The sequence below is a fragment of the Andrographis paniculata genome, unplaced genomic scaffold (assembly GCF_009805555.1).
Source record: "Andrographis paniculata isolate CXL003 unplaced genomic scaffold, ASM980555v1 Contig56END, whole genome shotgun sequence".
NCBI lineage: Eukaryota > Viridiplantae > Streptophyta > Magnoliopsida > Lamiales > Acanthaceae > Andrographis > Andrographis paniculata.
The window spans coordinates 1,772,893-1,794,077 of record NW_026137591.1 but is presented as its reverse complement, the minus strand read 5'-3'; the positions used below and the strand labels follow the sequence as shown (position 1 = coordinate 1,794,077).

General features: G+C 26.5%; 2 protein-coding genes across 2 annotated transcripts; both read left to right on the top strand.

Annotated features, from left to right (window-relative positions):
• The first annotated feature begins 10,818 nt into the window (after positions 1-10,818).
• LOC127256662 (calmodulin-7) lies at positions 10,819-12,346 on the top strand. Its single transcript, XM_051282783.1, has 2 exons — positions 10,819-10,986; positions 11,706-12,346. The coding sequence occupies exons 1-2, from the start codon at positions 10,911-10,913 to the stop codon at positions 12,077-12,079; spliced, it is 450 nt and encodes a 149-aa protein (XP_051138740.1). The 5' UTR covers positions 10,819-10,910; the 3' UTR covers positions 12,080-12,346.
• Positions 12,347-16,820: 4,474 nt separating this feature from the next.
• On the top strand, positions 16,821-19,784 carry LOC127256659 (G2/mitotic-specific cyclin-1-like). The gene is made up of 9 exons (XM_051282781.1): positions 16,821-17,176; positions 17,490-17,655; positions 17,743-17,791; positions 17,877-18,110; positions 18,202-18,333; positions 18,425-18,673; positions 18,868-19,026; positions 19,107-19,285; positions 19,410-19,784. Exons 1-9 carry the CDS (start codon positions 17,140-17,142, stop codon positions 19,573-19,575), a joined length of 1,371 nt encoding a protein of 456 aa, XP_051138738.1. The 5' UTR covers positions 16,821-17,139; the 3' UTR covers positions 19,576-19,784.
• The last annotated feature ends 1,401 nt before the right edge of the window (positions 19,785-21,185 follow it).

The window sequence follows — 21,185 nt, the reverse complement described above, 5'->3', positions numbered from 1 at the left end:
TCAAACTGTCCAATCAATAAAAAAATAGTATATTTGTAACGGAATTCCGTTCCTAAAGTTCACGTAGCTAACGTAATTTCATCTCTAATTCCGTCTCTAATATCATTTGTAACGAAAAAAATGAATTTAAGAACGAAAAAATCTTGTTACAGAATTGATATTTTTTTGTAGTGAATGCATGGAATCATATGATTATGGTTGTGTTATAAATAGGCGTTGATGTGATGCTTTGAATATAAAATTGATTTTTAGTATAATATAAAAAATGAAAAATAGGTGTTTGATTTGATGTTTTTGAGAGGAAAAAATAAGATGAATAGTGTAAATCAAATCCAATCCCCCAAACAAACACACCCTTAAGGTATTTTAAGAAAATCATTTATTTTTTATTTTAAAAAAAAAAAGAAAAAGAAAAAATATTTTTTAGTATTGGGCCAGACTGCCACAAATTCAAATAAGACCTTACTCCAGCTTGGGCTTTCGGCCCATTTTAATATCATGTAGGCCCAAGCCAACCTAAGTTTTTTTATCTTTACTAACTTTAAATTAGCATATGCTTCCATTTATACTGTGAACAAAATATTTAAAATTCGAAAATCTGATCGGAACTAAATTAAAATTAAAATTTTGTTTTGGATTTTTGAATTTGTTTGAATTGAAGATTTGATAAATTTCAGACCTTTAATCGTTATACTTAAAAATCCGAATCAATCTAAAACACAAATTATAAAATTTTAATACATTTTATTATATACATATACATATTAATTTATTAAAAATATTATAATTTAATAAAAATAAACTCAAACTTATTAATTAGATTTTAATATACTTAATTTTTATATATTATATACACTTAATATTATAACACAATTATTAAAATATAAAGTAAAATTATAAAGTCATGAAAAATTGTAAAAATATCCATACAATACATTTTTATTTTTATTCTTTTTACAAATTTTACCTTTCCTCTTGGTTTATTTTAGAGTTTTGAGCTATGGACGTGCATGAGAGTGAATTATTTTATAGTATTCTTATCTCTATTAAAAAATAAATAATAAATAATTTATATTTCAAATGAAATCAAAATATATTTTAAAAAAAAATTATTATTGTATTTATATAAAATGCTTTTAAGTGTCTAAAAGAAAAAATAATTTGAAGATTTTATTAAATATGATTAATAATACTAAGAGTCAGATTTTATTAATAATCTTATAAATTAATATAATTATATCGGACCTTTAACTATATAAAGAATAAATACATTTAATTAAATATAAGATTATATTGGATAAAATACCATTATTCATTCTAATCTTATATAGTAACCACATCCACGTTGTACCGAGATACATTATGACAAATTTTAGACCAAAATTAAATATTCCAATTATTCATAAGAAAATTTAAATAATATTATTTTCGTCCGACTCTGAGAATTTCATTTATTTTTTTACGAATTAATTTTTGAATATTAATTATTATATCAAAATATTGTACAAATTGTTAACTTTTATAAATCAACTGTAACACACAAACTAAGTTCGAGTGAGCAAAGGCTACACTCGATTCAACAGATTTATTTCAAAGCCTGCTGGTGTACAAATGAAACGAGTAATAAGAGTTCCCATCGCTGATCACAAAGGCCCAAGAGTATATGTAGTAGTCTGCTAACACAAATTAAGAAAAAATTACAGAAATACCTCAATTAGTGTCTTATAATATAAATAGAAGGATATTTGTATACAAAATTATACAAATATAATTATATTTTTAATGTTAAATACAATGACGCAAAATATAAGTGTAACCCTTAAAGGTGGATGGAGGGAGTATATATTACAATTATTCAACCAAAACAACAACGACGGTGGTCCGTTGTTGTATACTCCCTCTGTCCTTTTAACAATCTATCAATTTTTTCATTTTGGTCCATGTTATAACAAAATATCCATTTTCTTTTTTTTTGGTAACTATACTATATATCTAACATTACAAATACTATTTCAATTTACAATATATTACACAAATGTCACTACATTATATTATACAATACTAATAAGGTTAATTTAGCATTTTTACATTTATTTCTACTACATTCTAATATAATATTAATATTTTAAAAACTTCGTGCAAAAAATAAATAGATAGATAAATATAAACGGAGGGAGTATTTTATTATTTTTTAAACTAAAAAATACATATATTTCCAGGATTGTGGTCAACTGCCCCACGTAGGTCCGTGGTTGTATTACATATATTTATATTTATATATCACAAATATATACATGGTGTATTTATGTATTAGAAGGGACTTGAAGGGGCAATGATCTCTTCCCATAAATCCCAAAACAAGTACTCCTTCCTTCCGTCTCATAAGTAAATATTCATTTGTTTTTTTACGTAGTTTTAGAAATATTAATATTATATTAAGATATAGTATAAATAAAGCAGAAATGACTAAAATAACCTTATTAGTATGTGTGATAAATGTAATGACATTTATGTAATATATTATAAGTTGTAAGATTATTTGTAATGTTGGGTAGATGGTACAATTACTAAAAAAAAAAAGAAATTGATATTTTGTTATGGGACGGACTAAAATGAAAAAAACGAATACTTTGTCATGGGACGTGCTAAAATGAAAAAAAAAAAATGAATATTTTGTCATGGGACGGAGGGAGTATTTATTTTATTTTGTACTCACATAAATAAAATTTAAAATTATTTTCATACTTCCACTAATTAATAAAATATTACTATATTTGTCTCATTTATTATGTCTATTTTTCTATTTCGTATGTTTCATTTATTTTTTCACTTTTCTAAAAAATTATACACTTTAATCTTATTTTAGAATTTTTAATTTATATTTTTTAAATTTTAATTAGATTACTTAGTTATATTAATCTATAATTATTTTCACTAATACATTTTTAATTATCTACTAATTATATCACTCTTAAATTCTCGTGTTTAAAGTAAAATGAATATGATAACCGAAACAGATGAAGTATTATTTATTATTCTATTATAAAAATAAATATGGTGAAGAAGAACAACATATACGAAGATTTTATAAATTATCTAACTACTAACAGTTTCTTATTTTACCGTTCATATCAACATCAATATTATTTATTTAACATAATTTTTAATAAAAATATATTATATATATTTTTTTTAACAAAATATCACACGAATAAAAATTTAAATTGAATACCCTACTTTAAATTATTTCAAATAACAATCAAACAAACCCTATAAATCGGATTGGATGAAATATTGGAGATGAATCTTAAAATAAAAAATAAAAAAAACTCATAATAAGTGATTCTTGTGGGCCCCATTCCTACGTGGCTGACAGCAACATGTCCACGTGTACACCGCGTCCGCGTGACAACCGCACCGCGTCTGTCTGTCTGATTCCTCCAGTTGGGTACTCTTCGTCTGTGTCGGGAAACACTTGCGACGGTCCCGGACTCCCTGCGCCACCATAAAATTAACTATCAATTTTTTTTTATTGTAATTTGAAAATAATTTAAAATAAATTTTAAATTTTTTATTTAATTTTAATAATATTATAATGTGATATTTTTTAAAAATAATACTCCATTTGTCCCATAAATATAGTCTTAATTGAGTTTGACACGATATTTAAGAATATTTATATTATATTGGTAGTGGGTAAAAAATATGGATAAAATTTTTTTTTTGCACTTGTGAGTGTATTAGCGTAAAAAAAAATAGTGGCAATTCTGTAATAAAAATGAAAAAGTATGAGTAGTTTTATGGTGATATAGTTATTTATGGAAATAAGACTATTATTTTGGGATAGACAAAAATGATAAACAATACTATTGTATTAGGACGAAAGGAATATTTTGTTTTCGATTATTTTTAACATTCATATATTTTTATTCTCGTGTTCAATTAAAAAATTTACATTTTATTTTGTAGTAATTGTGGATCTACCCTAATTATTTATATTTTTTTAATATTTATTTATAATCTTGCTTTCATCTTATTATACAATTATTTTTAAAAATAAAAAAAAAAATCCGATTTTTACATTATTACATATATTTAATACTAATTAAAATACTAATATTATCTAATCCGCGTACAAAATTGCATTTTATAGACTTTATTTATTTGTAGGTTTTTTGGATTTTTATTATTTATAATTTTTCAAAATATAAATATAAATTTTATTTTTACTTTTTTTTATATAAAATTATATCAATACTTATTTATATTATCAAATTATTATATTTATTTTAAATTAAATACACAAAATGAAACCTCTTCTGACGTGATTTTTATGTAGTATAATTTTAATAATTTTTAAATTATTATTTTATCTTTAATTCTCATTTAAAATTATTTATATTTTATAGTTAAAAGAGTGAATAAAGAATAAAATTACCCAATATCTTTTAAATACTCAGTTTGTCATCCGATTGCATGTTTATTTGATCGGATACGAATTTTAAGAAAAATAGGTAAAATATAAACTTTTACTTTTTGGGTAAAGAAAAAATAAAATAAAAAATGGCATTTTTTATTAAAAAGAAAAACATGAATAAATTTATATAACAATAAAAAAAATTGAAAATAAATTTAGATGATAGAGAGAGTATAATATATTTGTTTGCACAATATCTTTTTCGACATGATTCTATATATATATATTCTTTCACAAAAATCAACATTTAATATAAAATATTATATTTTGTATATTACTACACAATTAATGTATTTCACATCAATAAAAAAATCTTCAAATTAAAACATTAAACAAACAAATCTATATTTTATTTATTTACAAATTAATATTCGTCAGTCTCAATACAATAATCTTGTTTATCATTTTTGTCCGTCCTAAAACAATAGTTTTATTTCCATAAATAATTATATCATCATAAAACTACTCATACTTTTTTATTTTTATTATACAATTGCCACTACTTTTTCACTAATACACTCACATGGGCAAAAAAGTCTTTTATCTTTTTCTTTTTAGAAACTACTAATATAATATCAATACTTAAATCTCGTGTCCAACCTAATTAAGACTATAGTTTTGGGACAGATGATGTATATACTAAATATAGGTAAGGCTCATTTAAAAACCTCTCTCATCAATAAACAATTTTTTTTTATCTATATAATTAAAATACTCCTTCTTATAAAATTAGTTTATATTAATCATAAATAAATGAATATATTTTTTATTTATTTGTATTATATAAAATTTTATTCTCTACAAAACTATATTCATATTACAAATATTTTAAGATATATTTTTCAAAATATTTAAATACGCTATATTAATTTTTTTAATCGTATATATTATTTCTTATTTTACTAACAATACAAAAAATAATAAGATACTATTATAATGGAGTATATTTCCGTCCGCTATAATTATATTAATTTTTTTCGTTGTTCATTGAACTTTTGCATAATCTATTTATAAAAAATAATTTTTTTTATCTAAATTTTATATTTCTTTTTTAATAAGTATTAACTGATTTGTCACTATTTTTTCTACTTTATCACATTATTTTTTATCAATTCTTTAATCAATTTTCTATAATACATAACTTTATTTTTAATATATTCTATTTTTAAATTAAAATATTATTATCTTTTAACCTTTTATCCGAACAGAATAGAATAAACAACACAAACAAAAGGAATACTATATATTTTATTAAAAACAAAATAAAAACAATTTTTTTTATTATAAAAAGAATAATAAATTCAAAAGACCAGAACTAATTTTAAATACTTTTTTGCAATAATATATCAATATTTTTTTTTTGGTTTCTAGAAAATATTTACATTATATTTAGAAGTATATACTCAAGCTTTTGCCATTTAAAAAAAATTCTCTACCATTTAAATGGGTTTGCTTCGCTCTATTTTTTTAAAATTATTTTTTAATTTTGATTCCAAAAAATAATAACAAAAAATACAAAATATTTTACACAAAAGTTTAAAAGTTAAAAAAAAAAAACTTCAAATACTCCTTATAGAAAGTCAAAAAATTATTATAAAAAATAAAAAAAATCAAATATTCAATATAAAATAATATATTTTATATTTTTGACACAATTCTCTGTATCACACACAAAAAATTATTTCATCTTAAAACTCTGGATGAACAAAGCCGTTATATCTTCAGACAGATAGGTGTATTCACACATTTTTATTTTTATTTTTTTAACATGCTTTTTAAAATATATAATATTTATTATTCTACAAAATATAACAATTCAATATAAAATACTGATATGGTTGTTGCTAATAAATGTTAGTTGCATAAAAATGCAAAATACAATATAGTAGTGGTGTGTAGAGTCGTTTCTACAGCAAGCAATCAAGATTTGACAACTAATAATTTATAATTATATATATATATATAAAAGAGGGAATTTGAGATTTGATTTAAGGAAAATAATTCAAATTAGAAAAAAAATAAACTAAGTTAAAATATAATCAAATACCAAAATGAACTAAACTCTAGACTAGGCATGAATTTCTGTTTGGGTTATGAAAATTTGTTCATCGACCGACAACCATAATCAAGTTTATTGGTTTATCGGATAAATTGGTTATAGTTGATCTACACGCGTTCACGACCAACGTTTCCTTACTTTGTCGATAGCTAAGGTACGGCCGTTTGAGTGAAAATCTTAGGTACGACCGTAATATTGCTGACTCGACAACATTGAGAACTAAAAAAACTCAATTCAATTTAACCAAATTTGTACGAAGAGTTGTTCGAAATTGATTTTAATTCCTCCATAGAGTATTCTTCCTCTACCTCAAGATTGCTACTTTAATTGAAAGATTACACAATTACAGGTGTCAATCCTCAATATAGCTATGAAATATCAAACTAATACATGACCACAAATATACTCAATACCAATAAACATCAAAATTAAAATCAAAACCAAGTCTCACAAATTCATATCCAAACTTTAATTCATACCTAAACTAGAAAATAAATTACTCACAATCCATGAAAATCGAAAATGCAAAGCAAATAAATAAGTTCATCATGCCTTCAATATTTGGAAATCGACAACAAACTAATTCTAAAAATGAAGAAGAATCCCTTCAAAGTTTGTATGTCCTGCTCCATGGAGTTCTATGCACCGTGTCCTTTTTCCTTTGTGTCTTCCTCCCTTCAAGAAGTAGCGATGTGGGTGAGAACTGATGATGCATTTCTTCTTCCTCTTCAATTGCCTCTCACTTTCTTTTTAATTTTCAATCATGGATCTCCTTTGCAATTAAATTATACATCTTTTAACTCCGGGAGACTTCTTTGGAATTTTCAGTTCCTACTTTGTGTTGTACTTGTGTGATCACGCTTAAAGTTTTCCTGCATTCCGTTCTTTTTCTTTCAAATATGCCGAAAATTTGTCAAACTCCGTTAAATCTATTACACAATTAAAAATATACAATGAGAAGTAAATATACAAAATTTCTTATCTAAAAGTTGCCCAAAATATAGCACATATTAGTTGTATTACAAACACAATTCATCATGTTTGTGTATGTTTGTTTTGCAAGAAAGAGTAAACTTATGTTGTATTTGGTACAAAGAGTTGACAGTAGATAATGAAAATATTTATATTTCTCTTATTTGTTTGATTAGAGAAATAGATATTATAAATAATTTTTTTTTATTTTTTTATTTTCATTTTTCTTTCATATTTTTTATTTTTTTGTATTATTTAATTTTTTATAATATTTTTAAAATTATATTATTTCAATTTTACAAAAATCACATTTAATTTATTATTCACGTATTTAATTTTTACAAATTTTCAAAAAACTATAGTAAAATTTGATTTTAAAAAACATCGTATATAATTTAAACAAAAAAAGTCACAAAGAATATATTTTTATAAATTCTCATTCATTAAAACTCTCTTTTACCCGATTAATTATATATTCTTATTCGATCCATTCACAAAATTTTCTTTTACATTTCTAACTGAATTATCTGTTTTACCAAATAAGAAAATTAATTTTCATTCTAATGAATTTCTTTTCTATACAATTTCATTATCTATTCTCATTTATGTAGTTTCATTCTTTGTACCAAACTCTCCCTTAAATTTCTTCAATCTCATATAAAATATTTCATTTGTTTTTTTACTAGATTAAAATATATATATTTCCTCAATCCAAAGAGTAAACTTTAAGTTTCACCATTTTAGTATGTCAAAATCAAAACTTATCATTTCGGTTTGTAGTAAAAATAACTGTTAACTAAATATCAAAATATCTTTACTTTTTATTTTTTTACATTACTTCTAGTTAATGTCAATGGCAAAATAGACTTACATTATTTAATTACACTATATATTTATAAAATACTAATTTATTTTAATCCGTGTATAAAGGTCAAATGAAAATTTTATCGAAGAAGTATTAGTTAGCAAGTGTGTGTAAGACAAAAAATTTAAAATACCTTTAAATTTAGTAGGATAAAAAATAAAATATGTGATGGTATTTTAGTAAATAAAACTAAAAGTAACGATAACATGATAATTAAATAGAAATCACGTATACTATAAATGTCAAACTCTTGTAAATCAAAATACGTTTTGAAGTTTGGCCGGAGGTTTACTCAGTGCGCACTTTCGGTAGCGATTACGGATTCTTATGTCATAATAAAAAAATAAAAAAAAACGTTTTGAAGAAAAATTTTAATAAAATATTCAAATTCAAACTCAAACTCCTAAATTATAAATGATACAATATAAATAAGACTGATGAGATATATATTGTTTAAATTATTGTTTGTTATTATTAGATTTTATATCTTTTATTTGAATTTGTGTTCAAATGGAATTTTGATGTAATATATTAAAAAATAATAATTTGTTATGACACATCAAGTATCATGATAGGTGTCATTCAACCGATTATTGATGTGTTTTATTTATACATTGCCATCTAATGTAATAGGTGACTAATCTCTACAATCGAGACCTATATTCCATTAGATGATAATGACATATAAGGATAGTCACGGTTACATTATTTGTAAATATGCCGGTATTTGATATTCAAATTAAATCGAACAAATACTCGAAATTGCGAACTGTATTCAAACTGAAAATTTCGATTAATCGAACCGAAATAATTGCAATATTTATAAATAATTTGAACCGAAATAAATAATGTTGAAATGTTTTTATTTATAATCCTATAAAATGAATAATGTTGAAATGTTTTTGGAACAAACAAACCCTAAGAATTTTAAGTGTAATATAAATGTTTACTTTGATATTTTTATAAAAAAATATTTAATATTTCTTTCGTTACAACTCAATATATTATTTTTATTGTCTCACTCAAAAATATTTATTTTTAATAATAATAAAATTAATCAAATTTAAATACTTCATCCATCCTTATCTATCTATTTTTTTTTTCACGGAGTTTTAGGAATATTAGTAGTATATTAAAATGAAGTAGAAATAAAAGTACATGATTGTACTAACCTTATTAGTATTATATGATATAAAAATAATGTCATTTGTATAATATATTGTAAATTATAAGGATATTTGTAATGTTAAGTAGATATTACCGTTACTTTAAAAAAAAAAGAAATATATACTTTATTATGAGACAGACCAAAATAAAAAAATTAATAGATTGTTAGGAGTATCGTATATTCCTTATTTTACAGAATATTCATTTTTTATATGAATAAAAATATTATAATTATCTTGTATTTTTATTAATTAATAAAATATTTGTTTGTTTTTTTTACTCTATCTATCCGCTTGTAAGAGTTATATTTATTTTTTTTTGTAATTGTACTTAATATTAAAAACATTTTTATATTTGTATAATTTAAAAATATCATTATATTAGTATTATAAAACACTAATATAAGTATTTTTGTCATTTTTTACTATATTTTGATATAATAATTTGTATTGAAAAATTAGTACATAAAAACTAAATGCTGCCATTAGATTAAAGTAGCACGAGGATAGTAATATATTTAAAAAAAGATAATTTGAAATTGGAATGGAAAGAATATGATTTTAAATAAGCAAAAGATTTATGATAACATATAGAGACATTTGAGATTGACATGATAATTGAAAAATATAATACTCTTTCCGTTGCAATACAATAGTCTTGTTTACCATTTTTGTCCGTTTCAAAACAACAGTCTTATTTTCATAAATAACCATATCATTATAAAATTATCATTACTTTTTCATTATTATTACACAATTGCCACTTTTTTTTTTTACACTAATACACTCACAAGAGCAAAAAAAGTCCTTTAGTCATACTTTTTACTCACTATAAATATAATATCAATATTCTTTAAATCTCATGCCAAACGTAACCCAAACTATATTTGTGAAATGGAGGGACTAATATTATATTGATAGTGACTGTAAAAATATTTGAAAATACCAAAATATTCATACTTTATGTAATTATCGTAGAAAATGGAGATAATTTAAAAAGAGGAAAATAGAGTATGTATTATTGATAAGTATTAGTAAAATATAAAGTAAACATTAGCCTAAATTAAACTATATTTTCTATAAAGAATTTTAATTATTTTTTTAATTATTTTTTTATTATTTTTTTTTTCCAACATTAGAAATAAGGATCTCAACTGTTGTTAGTCAATTATTATTATTATTATTATTATTATTATTATTATTATTATTATTTCCCTTTAAATTTGGCGTTGTCCTTTTTGGTCTGTAAATTTTCGCCTTTACTTTTATATTTATATTTATTTTCTTTTGTTAGCTGATAAACAACGCAGTCCTCTCCTCCTCCTACAAATAGAGAACCCCCAAATTCGACGCCTGCAAATCGAAATTCTGATGGCGGATCAGTTGACGGACGACCAGATCTCCGAGTTCAAGGAGGCCTTCAGCCTCTTCGACAAGGATGGCGATGGTTCGTTCCTCTTTTCTCCTTCTTTTATCCTATGTTCGATGCGGATTTTTGTGTTTCTGTTCCAGATCTGGTTGAAACTGATTGGGTATTTTCCCGTCCGTGTCGAAATTTTGTGCGTCTGTTTGGATTGGTTGAATTTAATGGCGTCTGATGCTCGATTCGGATTTGCTTTTAAGAAAATTGGAAGGAATTGCTTCATTTTCCGCTTTGAATTTAATGGCCTGTGATGTGAGATTGTAGGGTTGTTTCTAATCGCGTGTTGGCCTGAGAATTGACGAGATGTGCTATGGTTTATGGTTAAGATGATTAATCGTAGATTGAGGCATCATCGATGTTTCTAGTCGAACTGTCTGTTAATTGATTAGGTCATAAACATGTCCGATTATAGATGGAAATTTTTAACAGAGAAGAGGCAGGTAATCTGTGATTTGATTATTATGTTGGAGAACGCAATGCGCAGATACAATACAACTACAGATAATGAAATGTTTGGCATAATGATCGTTAGATCTATTTTACGATTTGAATCCCCACCCGCCATTGATGGCATCCTTGAATTGCTTGTTTTATGCTGAAATCTTTTGATTTGATTTGATTTTTTTTATTCAAATTTGTTTCTTTTTTGTGGTTATTAGATTGTTGAAATAGTTTCATACAGAATGTGAAATGTTCGACTCTGTTACATCACAAAAATGCTATATTTTGACTTTATTTTCCAGGTTGCATCACAACAAAGGAGCTTGGAACTGTGATGAGATCTCTGGGGCAGAATCCGACGGAGGCTGAGCTCCAGGATATGATCAATGAGGTGGATGCCGATGGAAATGGGACAATTGACTTCCCGGAGTTCTTGAATCTTATGGCCCGCAAAATGAAGGACACTGATTCCGAAGAGGAGTTAAAAGAGGCTTTCCGTGTTTTCGACAAGGATCAGAATGGCTTCATCTCCGCTGCCGAACTGCGCCATGTTATGACAAACCTTGGGGAGAAGCTGACCGACGAGGAGGTCGATGAGATGATCAGGGAAGCTGATGTCGATGGGGATGGACAAATTAATTACGAAGAATTCGTTAAGGTTATGATGGCCAAGTGATGTGATGCTCCCTCACTCCTCCTACCTTTAAGAAACCAAGATAAGTTTTTATTTTGGATATAGTTTGTGGAAATTTGATCTTTCGAATTTACAAAAAACAAAAAAAGAAGAAAAACGGGTCGACCAGTCTAATGGCTACCTAGTTTCTATTCCTGTCATTTGATTTTGTGGTTTTATGTCTTCGAATATGCGCGTGATCTGTGTTTTCCAACTGTGGTAAGATCATCATTATCCATTTTATGTTAAGATGATTGCTAGTGTTATGTAGTTTTCTTTTGTTGTATCATTCTTGTTTTGGGATTGTTATATTTATTCGTCGCTAATATCTCTATGTGATAGCGTTTAGTATTGCATTATAGATGTTTTGTAGGAGCTACGTTACTATAAACCGTGCTAAATTTATCGCGCATAATATTTGGTACATGGATTTGAGCCTTGCGTAGTTGCATTACATGAGTAGTTTTATCGAGCATGTCTTTTTCTTGCATGTGGGAGTTTTTGTTATATTATACTCGACGTTTTTGTTGTCGGGATGCTCTACTTTGATTCGTGGTCGTGTCACCCTTTTCTATGAGCTAAGTTTGTTTTATAATTGTAGACTGACTTCACAGATCAATAGAAGTTGTTTCAGATTGTTTTGTCTAGCCTGATATTGTCGCTTGTCTTGCGGCTTAGGAAATCTTTCAATAATAGTAAAAATTTAAGTTAGAATAGTAACATACCCTAACGGTTATACTGTATATCGTATCGAACAATTCGGTATATTAAAAAAATATACTAATACAGTAGTGAAATTTTCGGTATATTGAAATTCGGTAAGGTACCGGTATTTACAGGTTATACCAAAATTTTCGATAGTATATACTGGTTATATCGAAATTTATATTAAAAAAAAACTACATTTTTATTTTAAACAACACATAAACAATCTTAAAGTATAATTAATCAATACAATCAAATAATTGAAAGAAAAAAATGCAAAATATCTTCCGATATCATAAATCAATAATCCCATCACCGCAACAAACAACGGACGAACTTCTGGTCTGACTGCTGGGGCTAATTAAATTATTTAATTAAAATATTATCGGTAGAGTACGGTATCTCAATATCGAAATAACAAATTTTTAAAAAATTCATACCGATATCGTATCAAATTGTTGGTATTTTGCGATATGGTAAATCAATATTTTGGTATTTTCGATAAGTTTATCTATCCTTAGTAAGTTGGGGTTTGGATTTGAGTAGGGCAGCATAAGAACTATTTTCAATATTAGTTTTATTCCACATAAAATATTTATTTTATTTTTTTGAAAAATATGCTTATGTATTTTAATCACGTTCATAAGAAACTTACAAACACTAATGTCTCACATTCTTGTAAAATTACTACTACAAAATTTTTAATAATATTATCCAAATATGTTTTTTTATTTTTATTTTTTTGAAATCAACTTGCCACTTTATTTATAATAAGATTCGGGAACAACAAATCAGAACCAACTCCCAAGAATATTGAGATCTCCTTTTTAACCACGACTCCATTGTGGAGGAGTCAGCTTTTGGTACGGAAAATGAAATTGCAGATAAACGAGAGTAGAGAATAGAATTAGAGAGAAATGCAATTGACTAGAGAATGAGAATTAATTCTCTTATTTGATAAAACAGAGAATTCATTTGAGAAATCTAAAAAAATATGCAAATATGCGAATGATCAAACAAAAATAAATGATTAACCCGATAAAAAGAGAGTTTTTAACGAATGAAAATTCATAAAAAATATTTTTGTAAAATTTTTTTTTAAAAAATTATAAATTATATACGATCTTTTTTAAGATTATATTTTAGTACAATTTCTTAAAATATCGTAAAAATTAAATACTTTACAAATAAATTAAGTTTGGTTTTTGTAAAATTAAAATAATACAATTTTAAAAAAAATATAAAAATTAAATAGTATAAACAAATTTTAAAAATTAAAAAAAACATATACTGCAACGTCATTTCTCTCTTCATTTATCTGCAAATGGGAGAGAAATGAAAACAGAGAAATAGAAATGATTTATTTCTCAAGTTCCATTTCTCTGATTCAAACAAACAAGAGATATGATACCATTTCTATTTTTCTGGCCTTATTTTTCTGTACCAAACACAATCTAATATCAATTTAGGAACCGAAAATCCCCCTAACGTGCGAAGTTCGTCAAGAACTAGTCGGACCACTTCTTGCTCAGCAACCACTGATTTCTCTTTGCCGATGAATTTGGACATCATCAATATGACTGCACCTGCCTTATCTAGAACCACAATCCCGATACCTGCCGCCCCTGGGCACCCCAATGCCGTTCCTATCGACATTGATTTTCCACCAAACCCTAGCCGGAGGGAGCCATAATAACTATGTTCTTACTACCCGCCTCTTATAATTTGGATTAACTTGAAGTTGATCGAAATTTCCTTGAAAGAACACTGCACTACTGTCTATCCCTCAATATTTGCATTATACTATTTCCAGATAGTCCATCTCACTCTGACACATAATTCGTTCCTCGTTAACCATATACGTCAAATTATTGCATAACACATGAGATCCCAAATAATATCACAAGATTTACGCATATGGAGTAGAGTTGGCAAAAACTGACCCGACACGACCCGATACAAAATAATTGGGTTTTGGTCAAAGATTCCAACCCGATTATATATACGGGTTGACACGAACCTGACATGATAATAAACGGGTCGGGTTAGGGTTGAAGCTCTAAACTCGAACCCGACACGACAACTCAATTATAATATAGATTAATATATTTATTATATATATAAAATAATCATAGTTTAATAATTTTTTTATAAATTAATTTAAACTAAGTTCAATTTTAAATAATTCAGCCTAATTTACGCTCAGACCAATAAAAACTAACATAACACGACAATAAAATAAAAAAAATTATTTAATTTGAATCAAGAAATTAGACTTAATTATGTATACGGGTCAACACGAATCAACCCGAACCCGACATGATAATAAACGGGTTAACACGAACCCGACACGATAATAACGGATCAGATTATGATTGAGTAATTTAACCCATTTAAAATATTCAACCCGACATGAATCGACCCATTGCGGGCTCTAATATGGAAGTATATCCAGCCTTCGGAAAGACCCAAGAAATCTTGAAGCATTCGATTGCTCAGCACTATAAATGATTGGCAAATTCACAATATAAGAATAGATGGTCCACCTCCTCCTCTTCTACCCGCATATTTATTTGCTTCATGCACGTAGTTTTAAAAATATTAATATTATATTAGAATATCGTAGAAATAAAATAGAAATGACGTTTGTGTAATATATTGTAAGTTGTAAGGGTATTTGTAATGTTAGGTAGATAGTACAATTATTTTTTTAAAAAAAATGGATACTTTGTTATGTGACGGACTAAAATAAAAAAATGAATACTTTGTTATGGAACGAAGAGAAGAGAGTAGTATTTTATATTATAATTTTATGAGATAATAAAATATATATTAATCTCTCTATTCACTTTCAATGTACTTTTTTTTATTATTATTTTAGTTTGTGCTCTTTCAATGTATTTGATTTTTTTTTTAATAATTATACTTCTTATTCATTCAAATAAAAATATTCTTAAACTTTACACATATTAAGAATATTATTAAAAAAATAAATTAAGGGGTGTTTTTTTTTTTTTTGTTTTTTTTATCATTCTATTGTATTATTACAAATAAAATACTAATACCTTAGAATTTACATACAAAAAGTAAACTGATGTATAAAATATATATATATATATATTGAAAATCGTTTGTAAAAAATTGATTACTCAAACAAACCCAAAATCAACCCATAATATATCTATATAATAGGCATATATAATATACAGAACATTTTATTTAAAGAAATAATACTTTATTTTACTAAAAAAAGTACAATTAAATAATATTAATTTGAATTTAAAATTCAAACTAAATTGGTAAAATCATTTATAGCAATTCAAATAATATTCCATATATATATATGATTACAAAAATTAAAAGTAAGGGTTTGTTTGCTCAATTTTTATTTTTATTTTTTTACACGATTTTTAATATATATATATTATCCTCTTATAAAAATTAACATTCAATATAATACTCCATATTATTTATTTTATCAATCTAATTTTCTATACGTAAATATAAAAAATTTCAAATCAAAGTATAATTTTAAAATATACATCAACAAAAACACAAAATTTCTTCAAAAAACAAATAAAACATCCATTTTTTATAATATTTTTATATTCTTTTCATTTTTTTTAATAATAAAAACATTTTAAACTATAAATACTAAACAAACACTCCTATAATATATATCAAATAAACACTTTTTTTTAAAAAAAAATTGAAATTACCATCTTATAATCTCATTATTTTATTTTCAATAAAATTGCAATTTTTAATTATTAAATATATATATATATATAAAATAATTGAATAACACTCATTTCAGTTACTAAGCATATCTGAATTATTTATTTATTATTATTATTATTATTATTATTATTATTATTATTATGTTATTTTCGATTTTTTTTTTTTACATTTTACACATATTTAGTGATTTAATAAATACGGTGGTGATGCTTAATTTAAATATAAATAATTACAATTTATTTTCTCCATGCCGTAATAAAAGATTGAAGCATTATTAAATATTTATAATAAGCTATCTGACTACACACGATAGTAAAGGTGTGGACGCATGTACTGAATCATGCCTGTCATATTACATGTAATTTTTAACTTGAACTGCAACGGTAACATTGCACCACGCATTAGGCTTGTTTGGAAATAAATTAATGCCGTTGGATCATCTTCCATCCAACGGACAAAAGTTTGAAAAAAAATTCGACCGTTGGAAGCGCACTTGCCTTTCAAATAGGCTCCCATTCTAACCCTTCTTCCCCAAGTTCGATAGATCTGTGTTTTCTCTCAGTCGCAGAAGAACAATACGAAGAAGAAGAAGAAGGAGTTCAAAGATTTAGGCAGAAATGGCTTCAAGACAGGTGGTTCAACATCAGAATAGAGGTATTCATTTTAATCCCCAACTCATTTTCCTTTTCTTCGCGATGGTTTGGGTGGATTTCGCGTCTGATTGATCCGCGAATTCGTTGTCTAATCGATCGATAAACGTTTTGTAGTTTTTGTAAATTGAACAATCGCGGAATTATTATTTCAATTTTGTTGTTAATTTCAGAATCGGTTAATGGATCGAGTAGGATTCGATTTGTGTTCTAATTTCTACGGTTTTGGAAATGTTGATTGATTCTCTAATTACGAATTCAATTTCAAAATTAGGGAATTCATTAGTGTTAATTTCGTGAATTGATTTGCTCCGAAGGTGGAGAGGCTGTTCAGGGAGGTGTTAAGCAGAAGAATATTGGGGGAGAAAGGAAGAATCGCCGTGCCCTAGGGGATATCGGAAATGTCGTTATTGCTCGCGGCGGCGCCGCCGCCGTCCCGGCCGATGGCAAGCCTATTGTTCAAGTTTCTCGACCGGTTACAAGGTTTATACATAAATCCGTCGATTTCTGATCTCAATTCAAAATTATCGATTAACATGACTGAAATCGATTCGATTTGTTATCTTTCAGGAGTTTCTGCGCTCAGCTACTGGCAAATGCACAAGCTCAGAAGAACAAGGTTAACTTAATTTAATATCTTGAAAAACTCTTATTATTTTCTTTGAATCGAGGGATAATTTTCCTAATCGGATCTTGAATTTCAGACTTCAGCCGCCATTGTAGCCGATGGAGCTTTACCAGAGGCCAAGAAAGCTGCCGGAGCTGGCCGGAAGCCCGCCGCAAAGAAAGCGGCTGCACCCAAACCCAAGCCGGAAGAGATCATCGAAATCAGCCCCGATTCGACGGAAATTCCTAAAGAAAAGGAGAAAGTTGCCGCCGAAAAGTTAGCGAAGAAGAAAGCCCCGAGTTTCTCTACCACACTCACGGCCCGAAGCAAGGTTTGATTCGACATAGATATACATACAAATACATACATATACAAGTATATGTATACGTAATCTCCCCTGTGAACTGATTTTGGAATTGCAGGCGGCTTGTGGGCTGAGCAAAAGGCCGCCAAAAGAACTACAAATAGTCGACATCGACGCAGCCGATATAAACAACGATTTGGCAGTAGTTGAGTACATCGATGACATCTACAAGTTCTACAAGTCGGCCGAGGTATTATAAAATCTTGTCTTAATTTGAATACTCTGGTTTGTTCTTTTTTTTCGATTCTAACGTTGTTGTTCTCCGTTGTTTTTTATTACAGCACGAGGGCCGGGTCCACGACTACATGGACTCGCAGCCGGAAATAAGCGAAAAAATGCGCGCAATCTTAGTCGATTGGTTGGTCCAAGTCCACGAAAAATTCGAACTTTCGCAAGAAACATTATACTTAACAATCAACATTCTTGATCGTTATCTTGCCGCGAAAATTACTTCACGGGGGGAGCTTCAGTTAGTCGGGCTTAGCTCAATGCTAATCGCCTCTAAATACGAGGAAATTTGGGCCCCGGAGGTAATTAATTTTATCTTATCTTCTAACATCATATCATTGGGGTGAGTTTACTTGTAAGATAATTGATATGATATTTTGTATATAAAACTAAATTTTAGTGTAATAAAAATAAATAAAAAATTAGTATTTGATATGATATTTTTTTGTCATACAATTTATTTTATTTTTTATTTTTTATTTTCTATATTTTGAAGGTTGAAGATCTTGTCGGAATTGCGGATAGAGCTTACAGCAACAAACAAATATTGGTTATGGAGAAACGAATCTTGGGGGAGCTAGAGTGGATGCTGACAGTCCCGACACCGTACGTTTTCCTCGTCCGGTTCATTAAAGCTTCGCAAACCGAATCCGATGTGAGTATTGATTAGCATTTATTACATATGGAGAGCATTAATTACGAGCATTAATTGAATCTCCGTGTAATCAATTCTAGGTTGAGAACATGGTGTATTTTCTTGCGGAGCTGGGGATGATGAATTATTCGACACTGATATACTGTCCGTCGATGATTGCCGCGTCAGCAGTCTACGTGGCGCGATCGACGCTGGGGAAGAGTCCAGCTTGGAACGATACGCTCAAATTGCACACGGGGTTTTCTGAGACGCAGCTTTCGTGAGTTTTTTAATTAATTAATAGTATTAATGATTACAACAACGTTAATTAATGCTATTAATTGCTTCTGTTTAATTAAGGTTGCTGTAATAAATAATGGTAATTATTATTATTATTATTGCAGGGATTGTGCTAAGCTGCTAGCTAAACTTCACTCGAGTGTAGCCGAGATGAGGCAGAGAGGGATATATAGAAAATACTCCAGCTCTGAAAGATGCGCCGTCGCGCTGCTTCCGCCGCCGGCGCCGCCCGCCACCGCCGGCGCCGCCGCTCTTAAGGCGGAGAACTGACGTGTTACCACCATTGCTGACAATTAATTTTCTACCCTTTTGTACGGGTGGGCCCGACATAAACTGATGAGAGAGAGAGAGAGAGAGAGAGAGAGGAGTTTGATATGATGTTAGGGTAGATAGAGAAAGAATATCCTCGTTCTTGTAAGGGATGATTTTTTTTTTTTTGGAATTATTCTGCTGATGGATTGGAATGGTAATGGTTTTTTTCCCCCTATTTTTCTTTTGCAAATATGAGCATTTTGTTTTCGTAATTTGTAAATAAATAAATCATTACAATATTCTGTAACAAAATGATAATAATAATAATAATAATAATAATAATAATAATAATAATAATAATCATGCATAAACCATAAATTTAGAAGTCATAAAATTTTTCAAAATATAAAATTTTTCTTAAAATCCTTTAATAACTCTTTTTTTTTTTTGTCAGGTTCCTATTTACAAATTCTTTTCTTTATAAACTCTGTGTTATTATTGCACATAATTTTCTCTTTTTAAATTTCTTATTATCTTATTTTTACTTTTTAAATAATATTTTATAATATTTTATTTACTTTTTTTTTTTACCTCACTCTCGTACAATTTTAAAAAATTCAACTGATTATTTTAGTTAAAAAGATAAAATATTTGTCAACTGAAAATTTATACTTTTAAATTTTATACTTTTGTACTTTAAATGTGACATTTGCAATATTATTTATTCCTCATTTGAAACACTATTTTATTATAATATATTGCATTATTTACACATAATACTTGTGTATCTCATACATTAATATATAATTATATTTTTTTTAAATATATCAGTGTTTACAATATTAATTTCGTATTATTTTTTTTGTGTATCTACACGAATATACATATATACTTTTTCCAATAAATGATTGTACAATTAAGTTTTATTTGATGTAGTTTTCTTAACTGTTATAAATTTACATGATCAATGTTTATTTTTGTTGTCAAAATTTATTTCATACAACTATTTATTTATTATATGTATAATAAGAAAGTAAATTCGTAAGATAAAAATTAAATATTTATACAAGAAGACAAAATGAGAAATACAGTAGATAAGAGAAATTAAATAAGGGCATTACAGAGTTTTTTTTGATAGATCGGAAACGAAAAAGAACAGATTTATAAAAGTAATGAGTAAAAAAAGAACAAATTAATACATAAGAAGTAAATAAGAATTTGAAAATAGATATAGTAGTTACAATTTTCTTTTTAAATATCAAATTAAATATAATTATATATAGGGTAAATTATATAATATCCCATACGTCTTAGTAAAAATGCACAAAACACCATATATTTTATTTATTGCGTAAAATTTCTTTGTGTTAATTTAAAATTTGCATGAAACACCATCTTGTCCAAAATTGATATTTAGTTATAATAAAAGACCTAAATTACACATTTTTATACAAATAAAAAAAATAAAATATTTTAAATAATTTGTTTTGAATAAATAAATAAATAAATAATTGATCAATCATTTATTTTTATAGTTTTCATAAACATCATATAACAATTTGTTTCCAAAAACTATAAAATAAAAATTAATTAATAAATTATTTTATTCAAAAAATTATTTAAGATAT